This window comes from Cervus canadensis, chromosome 29 (genome assembly GCF_019320065.1).
Source record: "Cervus canadensis isolate Bull #8, Minnesota chromosome 29, ASM1932006v1, whole genome shotgun sequence".
Lineage (NCBI taxonomy): Eukaryota > Metazoa > Chordata > Mammalia > Artiodactyla > Cervidae > Cervus > Cervus canadensis.
Genome location: NC_057414.1, coordinates 6418676 through 6426973, shown reverse-complemented (window position 1 = coordinate 6426973; position 8298 = coordinate 6418676). Strand labels below are relative to the sequence as shown.

General features: G+C 42.5%; 1 protein-coding gene across 6 annotated transcripts in view; it reads left to right on the top strand.

The window, feature by feature from the left end:
* Positions 1–8298, top strand: part of ANKRD42 (ankyrin repeat domain 42) — a 63070-nt gene continuing 54772 nt past the window's right edge. For all 6 annotated transcript variants that reach the window (XM_043451027.1, XM_043451026.1, XM_043451025.1 and 3 more), the window contains exons 1-2: positions 1–130; positions 5388–5551. In XM_043451027.1, the coding sequence (XP_043306962.1) occupies positions 73–130; positions 5388–5551 (222 nt within the window). In that variant the 5' untranslated portion in view covers positions 1–72. The remainder of the gene's footprint in view (positions 131–5387; positions 5552–8298) is intronic.

The following is an 8298-nucleotide window of genomic DNA, read 5'->3' as shown; positions in this document are numbered from 1 at the left end:
ACAGCGAGCGAAGACCGCCGCAGTAGCGGGGGCCTGGACTCGACGCCCCCCCGGAGTTCGAGTCGCCGCACCATGCCCGGGGTGTCCGATTCAGGCCCGTCCACCTCCTCCACGGAGACTGCGACCCCGTGTGAGTCGGATCGCTTCGCTGGCCCTTGTCTCTCTGCCACACTCCACTTTTCTCACTCCAGCCCTTTCTTGGCATTTCCCTTTCTCACCTGTCACTCATCTCTTTTCCCTTAATTGACCTATTTACAGTGGGTCCCAAAGCTCATCTGGTCATCTGGCCCCCATCCTTCCTCATTTCAGCTTTCCTTACTCTTTTTTTTTTTTTGGCGCCTATCTGCGCCCACTCCTGAGACTTCGTTCCTAGGTGATAGCAACTCTTGTTAAAATTTATGGACCCTTTTAAGTTCTTGGCGTCTCTGCGGCATTTGACTCTGTAAATAGTATCTGTTTGTTGTTTAGTCGCTAAGTCATGTCAGACCCTTTGCGACCCCATGGACTGTAGCCTGCCAGGCTCCTCTGCCCATGGCGCTTCCCAGGTAGGAACTCTGGAGTTGGTAGCCATTTCCTTCTCCAGGGGATCTTCCCGAAGCGGGTTATTGAACTCGCGTCTCCTGCATTGGCCAGGCGGGTTCTTTATCTCTGAGCCACCATGGAAGCCCTGGAGATATTAGACTCACCTAATTTTCTTCCTTCCCCTTTCCCGACTCTCCCTGTCTGTCTAGCTAGCTAGCTATCCACCCATCCATCCTTCCATCCTGACTTTTCTTCTATCCTCTCCTTAAATGTTGCTTTTTATTTTTTCTTGGATAGTGCCATCACTGATGCTTTTTTCCTTGTTATGTACTATGACTTCAACCCTACTGAGGACCTCTGAATCTGTTATTCATTCAGTCATCCAGTAAATATTTATTGAGTGTCTACTGTGTGCTTTTTCTTAAGGATATGTGAGCAAGGAAGACAAACACATTCCTTCCTCCTACTGGGGAAGATAAATACTGAGCAAGTAATTACTAGTGTGATGAATGTTATAAGGAAGAGTAGAGGGCCCCTGGCTCCAGTGTGGGGTGAGGTTGGGGATCAGAGAAAGCTGCCTACTACTGACACACAGTTAACCCTGAGAGCTCAGCTCAAGACCTCGCCTTGGAGCTGCAGACTTCCATGTACAGCTCCCATGTGGAACTCTTCCTTGGGCGCCTCAAGATCAACACTTTCAAAATATAATTTTATATCATTATGTCCTCTCTGTCCTTTAGCGTTGTTTGTCTCTATTAGTGTATAGAGGCACTATACCACTTGTGTAACTTAGTCACACACCTTGGAGTTGTACTGTTACTTTTCCCTTATTTCACGCACCAAATCCCCTCAAGTTCATTTCATCCTGTTTGCGTAATATATGTTCAATCTGTTTCCTTTTCTGTTCCTACTGCCATTCTCTTAGTTGAGGGTCTCAACCTCTCTGGTGGAGACTCCTGTAGATATCGTCCCACATGGTCTCCTTGGGTCTCTACTCTTGCCCTTTTGCTCCCCAGTCCATTAATTCCCCCACTGCAGCCAGCGTTACACATCTGATTATTCTTATTCCTCTATTTAAAATCCTTTAATGATTCCCCACTATCTGTTCAAGTCCAACAAGTTCCAGCACAGCCTGCCTCTTGTCTAATTCTAGCCTCTTTTCCTTTCAACCTTATGCTTCCACAGTAGGGTGGGTATTTTTATAGTTTCTTGAACTGTCCAGGATGCCTTTCCCTGCATGCATTTCACCTGGCAAAGTCCTGCTAACCCTTGAAGATTCATCTCACGTGTTACCTCTTCTAGGAACCCTTTTCTGCTCTCCTTCCCTCCTACCCTAGCTGAGTTAGAAGTCTTTTGCTTCCGTAAGTTCTTAGGAATATTTCTGTTGTTGCTCTTACTACATTGTTTTGTAATTTGCATTTGTAGATCTCTGTGAGTTCCTTGAGGATAGAGACCATGTCTTTTTAATCTTTTTATACTTATGATAAATACCAGATTAATGTTGAGTGGATGGATGAGTGGATGAATGAATAAACTGGAATGGCATGTGGTGAGAAAAAAGGTTGTGAAATTAGATGGAGGCAAGTTATGGGAGGGCTTCCCAGGTGATGCTAGTGGTAAAGAACCTACCTGCCAATGCAGGAGACATAATGAGACACGGGTTGGATCCCTGAGACACGGGAAGATCCCCTGCAGGAGGGCATGAAAACCTTTTCCAGTATTCTTGCCTGGATAATCCCATGGACAGAGGAGCCTGGAGGGCTACAGCCACAGAGTCACAAAGTCAGACACGACTGAAGCATTTTAGCACTCAGTAAGTTATGGGAGGGCATAGACCCTCAGTCATACTGAGAGTCTCTAGATGAGCCTTGGATAACCAGAAGCAGTTTGGAGTGTGGAGGCATGAAGTGATAAGATAGCTCCATGCGTCCTTGGATTAGAGTGTTCCTGTATAAAATGGATTAAAATGGGTAGAATGTCATTTGTAGATCTTGCAGTACTTGTTTAAAGGAGAATAATGGAGATTTCGCTGGTGATCCGGTGGTTAAGACTGTGCACTTTCACTCCAGGGGGTGTGAATTCAGTCCCTGGTCAGGGAACTAAGGCCCCACTGCTCATCTGGAGAACCAAATACTGCCGGGGTTCAGCCTTGGCAGGATCCAGGGGGTACCCTCAGGATGAACGGCATCGGCGAGAGATAGAAGACACGTGAGACCAGCCTTGATAGGGCCAAGTCTGTGAGGGAGGGAGGGAGGGAGGGAGAGAGAGAGAGAGAGAGAGAGAGAGAGAATGACCAGACGGGGGTGTTTGCGGGGTCTGGCAGAGTCTGGCAATGCTTTATTTTTTACCGTGGCTTTTATACCCTAAATTAGTACATTTCTAAGGGGAAGATAGTTTAACATTACATCAGCTTGTTCTTCATGAAACCAGGGTATTTTCTGCATACTTCTTTGTTTATGAGGGTCTTGTACATTATCTTCTGGCCTTGGGGCCTATTGACATTTTATGACCTAGGTGAATGCAAAGCTGTTTTCCGTAATCTATTCTTTAATGAACACAAAGGTCAGTCCTTTTGCAGAAGTTATCAGTTAAATTTATCTAAAAGGTTTACCACACAAAGACTCTGCAGCTCCAGTGAGGCAGCCCCTGTTTAGCATTCCTGGTTAAAATTGACAGGTTTACACTCTTATTTTTCTAAATCTTTAACTATAACCACTTTTAGAATAATATTTTTATGTTCTCTAATAGGGCTTCCTCACCCCCGAAGGGCTCTGTGTCTATTAGGGCCTTTATGTGATTAGGTTCTTTATGCTGCTTTATGATTAGGGTATTATAAGCAATCATGCATATTAGTACCAAGGGCATAAACGCATTTGCCAAATAAACTAAAATACCAGCAAAGGAGTTTGAATTAAAACACTCCTTTCACCCTGGATAATCTCATAAAATACCACCACCTGGGAAACTTATTGATTAAAGTTCTAAATTGATTCTTATTAGGAAAGAGATCAGGGAAGGCCTTCTGCCTTTGTCACAGAAATTAGGGAGTAGTCTATTGAAGCAAGCATCAGAAGAACAGATACCATCTTTAAGGTGAGTGCCGGGGGCAGCTTTGGGGCAGCTTTTCGGAATCCCTGAAAACCTGATCCGCCTTGCCTGTCAGGTTTTCTCCCCATGACCTTGTCATGGGTGGGATCTCGTGTGCTGGCTTCCGGCAAAATACAAACCCTTATGCCAAAGTTTAAAAAAAATAAATAAAGGAGAATAATGAAGGTCTGACCTAGGGGGATTAACATCATTAAATATTTACCAAGTAATTTGGTTTTTTGTGGGGTGCCTCCTTATTCCCTTGCCCGGATACATATATCTCAGTTGTTCTTCAGAGACTTGCTCCACTGTTTCCTCCTCTTCCTCCTTTATTTCACCTGTACTCTTAGGATGTTACTGTCAGGTTTTTTATTGTGTCCAATTTATCCCAATAGTTTTAAAAGTGTCTGTGGAAAGAAAATGTCTAAAATCCATGTCTGTTCATTGTATTATCATAGTGCCTGGCATATGGTAGATGCTCAGAAAGGATTTTTGAGTAAAATGCATAGCATTTTGCTAACAGTTGGTATAAGAAATGATTTCAGCTGTCAACTGATTTGAACTATTTACTTCCTTCTCCAACTACTGTCTGTTCATGCTTAGATACTTTTGGTGCTTCTGGTTCACAATGCACGTTAAGATATTTCATCGAACAGTAGGGCTGACAATGCAGTCTTGATGTTTGGAACATAAAATTATAAAATATGTCACTTCGTGTATGAAGTAAAAGTTGTGACTTGCCATCCCTTTCTTAGTGTAGGGTATATGAGAAAGATATGAAAAACATTGATAAGATGTATCTGCCCCTGTGAGATGAAGTTCTGGTTAAGTCTTTTCCACTGGAGAGTAGGCCTTTGTTACAGAGAATAGCTGGGCAGGTTTCCAGATGGTCACCTCTCTCCTGTCTCTACCAGAGACATGAAGCGAGTTTTTTGTTTGTTTGTTTGTTTTTCACAGTAATAACCTGGTGGAGTTTTGAAGGTAAAATCTTTGAAAATGAGGGGGCCTCGTAAGACTATGGCCCTGAGGAGTTTCTCACTCTTAGGCTAGTACATACCCAGCCCCCAACAGTTTGTCAAAATTACCACTCGAGTGCTTCAGGAAGTTTGTGGTTCCAGTGGCTTCTGCTCCAGGTGAGCTGAACTTGACCACGTTTTTCTTGACCTTTCTCTCCAAATTTAGGGTGGCTGTTTGCCCTGACTTCTGATAAGTCTTAAGAAAAGTTGTTGATTTTCAGTTTTCTTGACCTTTCTCTCCAAATTTAGGGTGGCTGTTTGCCCTGACTTCTGATAAGTCTAAGAAAAGTTGTTGATTTTCAGTTTGTTCAGCTTTTTTCCTGTATGAATGTAGGTGATGACTTCTGTGCTGTTTACATATTAGAGCCGAAAGTGAAGTCTGATTAAGATGTTATTCATGAGTATCTGTGTAGTAAATTATTTGGAAAGCCAAAGTGACTTTGGACTTTCGGTTCAATTGTTGCTTTAGTCTTTTTTTATCTTAAATTTATTTTTTAATTGGAGGATAATTGCTTTACAATGTTGTGATGGTTTCTGCTGTACAGCGATGTGAATAAGTCAGACTTCTATTTATGTATATACCCCTACCTCTTAAACCTCCCTCCCCGCTCCAGGACGGCACAAAACGCCAAGCTGGGTTCCCTGTGTTATATAGCAGCTTTCCACTAGTTACCTACTCTACGCATGATAGATTATATATGTCAATGCTTTAGTCTTTTTTTAGGTTTGCAGCATATTTTAAGCAATTTGGCTTTTCAATAGGTGCCAGGAAGAAAGTGCATTTTGGTAGCATACACGATGCAGTACGTGCCGGAGATGTAAAGCAGCTTTCAGAAATCGTACAACGTGGTGCCAGCATTAACGAAGTTGATATTCTCCATAAATTTACCCCTTTACATTGGGCAGCACACTCTGGCAGTTTGGAGGTAAGAAACTATAAATTATTAAACTGGGTAAGTTTGGAGCTGTTGGCGGCTTTGTAAATTTAGCATACAGGACTGAGGCCTTATGCTGGGCACCACAAATGTTTTTCTTTTTTTAAATTTTATTGAAGCATAGTTGATTTACAGTGTTAATTTCTGCTGCTTAGAGTGATTCAGTTACACATATGTATACAAATATTTTTCTTTTCAATTCACTGTAACATTTGGGTGCTCTTTTTAGCTTTGTAATAAATTGTATCCTAAAACTTAGTGGTGTAAAATAAGCATTTATTTATGCTTAGGAGTGAAGCAGGAATTTGGATGTTAGGGACACCTTTTCTCTGCTCTGTGATGTTGGGGGCTCCAGCGAGAGGATTTAAAAGCTAGGGCTGGAATCTTCCGAAGGCTTGATCACACAGACATCTGGTAGTAGAGGCTGGCTGTGGGGCCTGGCCATCTGGATTCCTCTCCACCCAGGCCTTTTTGTGAGGTCGCCACATGTGGACTAGGTTGTGATTCCTTTCAGTGTGGTGGCTGGATTCCAAAAGCAGCATAGAGGGTGGCTTGCAGAGGATAACATAATGCATACGTAGCTCCATCAAATCTTGATATTTTTGCTGTAATTGCTTCAGATTTTTGGAAAAGAAATGGAATATCACAGATGCATTGGAAGTCCCTGAGTGCCCCTCCCAAGTGTCGTTTCTCTTCTTCCAATTCCAGAGATAACTGTTGCTCTGAATTTGGTGTTTATTATTACCATCTATGTCTTATGCTGTTATTACATATGATTAGATCATGGTTTTAAATGAAGTTTTATATTTAAATGACGTCATATTATTTGGACCATTCTGCAGCTTGCTTTTTTTTTTTGTTCAACAATGTATTTTTGACTTAACGATTTGGTTACATATATGTACTCTGCTGCTGCTGCTAAATTGCTTCAGTCGTGTCCGACTCTGTGTGACCCCATAGACGGCAGCCCACCAGGCTCCCCTGTCCCTGGGATTCTCCAGGCAAGAATACTGGAGTGGGTTGCCATGTCCTTCTCCCTATATGTACTCTAGTTCATTTGTTTTTTTTTTTTTCCTTTTTCTAGTTCATTTCTTTCAGCCATGTTGTAGTATCTATTCTTAGGTAAATATCGGAATTTATTCATTTTTTGATTGATGGATATTTCATTGGTTCTAGGTTTTCAGTAGTACAAGCCATGCTTAGTGAATATTTTAATGCATAAATTCCTTTTTTTATTGATTTATTTTATCGAAGTTTAGGTGATTTGCAATGTATTCACTTCTGCTGTACAACAGTGATTCAGTTACGCATGTCTATATACATTCTTTTCCGTTATGGTTTATCACAGGATATTGCACAGGTCCCCCGTGCTATACAGTAGGACCTTGTTGTTTATCCGTTCTAAGTGTGATAGTCTGCAGAATTAGTCCCCAGCTCCCAGTCCTTCCCCCCACCCCGCCCCTCTTGGCAGCGGTAAGTCTGTTCTCTGTGTCTGTGCGTCTGTGTCTGTTTCACGTGCTGTGTGCTTAGTCGCTCAGTTGCGTCTGACTCTTTGTGACCCTGTGGACTGTAGCCCACTGGGCTTCTCTGTCCATGGGATTCTCTAGGCAAGAGTACTGGAGTGGGTTGCCATGCCCTCCTCCAGGGGATGTCCCCAACCCCGGAACTGAACCCAGATCTCCCACATTGCAGGTGGATTCTATTTCATAGATAAGTATATTATGCACAACTTTTTATTTTTGGGCTGTGTTCAAAGCCAACTGGAATTTTTCTCATGATTCTCATGATTATGTGTGGGGAGCTTATTTTAGCTATTACATTTCCCTATTTCCTGTAGGCTGCACTATGCATTTCTCTTTTTTCCCCTGCCACAGAGTCTGCTTTCTATGAATATGGAGTCTCTGTGTGATTTCCTGTTTGTTTGGGCTTTTCTGCTTCTTGGAACCAAATCTGGTCCAAAGAATCTCTCTCCACCAGTTTGTGTGCCCCACTTGAACTGGGGAGATGTCTCCTTTGCCCTTTTAGTGGCTCCCTCTCACCTGGGAGGAATGTGCCTGATGGGTGTTTCTGTGCCTGCAGCCCTGAGTGGGGATTTTCTCTGCTGTTTGCTCCCACATCCCTGATTGATCTACACTTTGGCAGCTTTCCTGTCTGTTTTTGTGGTTTCAGATGTCTCTTAGCTTCATCAACAATGGGATTTTCCTGCCTTTTTTTAAAAAATGATTTTGAAGAGGAGAGGAAGTACTGATTTTAGTTTGCCAAATTAGTGGTTTTCTTTATGTCCTGCCAATGGACTTCTCCTATGTTACACTCTGTCTCCAGGCCATTTTTAGACTTCCTTGTCTTAATCGCTCCTGTATAACAATTCACAGAATTGTTTTCTCTCCAGAATTTGAATTCTGGTTTCTGCATACAGTGCTTATCATCAGCTCATGCATACCTGACTGGCATCTCATATTCAGTTGGTCTAAAACTAAACCGTTATTCTTTTCACTCCCTTCCTTAGCTTTCCAGGCTATTGTCCTTTGCATCATTATTGAGTTGTCTCAGGGTTTTCCAGAAGCAAACTGCAGTATCAGCATTTGTCTGGATGAAGTGCTTCATGGTGCATATTAATGTAGTGAGAAGTGATCATGAAGTTTGTTGATTGTCTTCCATCTCTGACTCTCAGAATTGTCCTCTCCACCTTCACAGCCTTAGAGCTACTTGATTTCCTTCTTTCTTGGATCATCTACCTC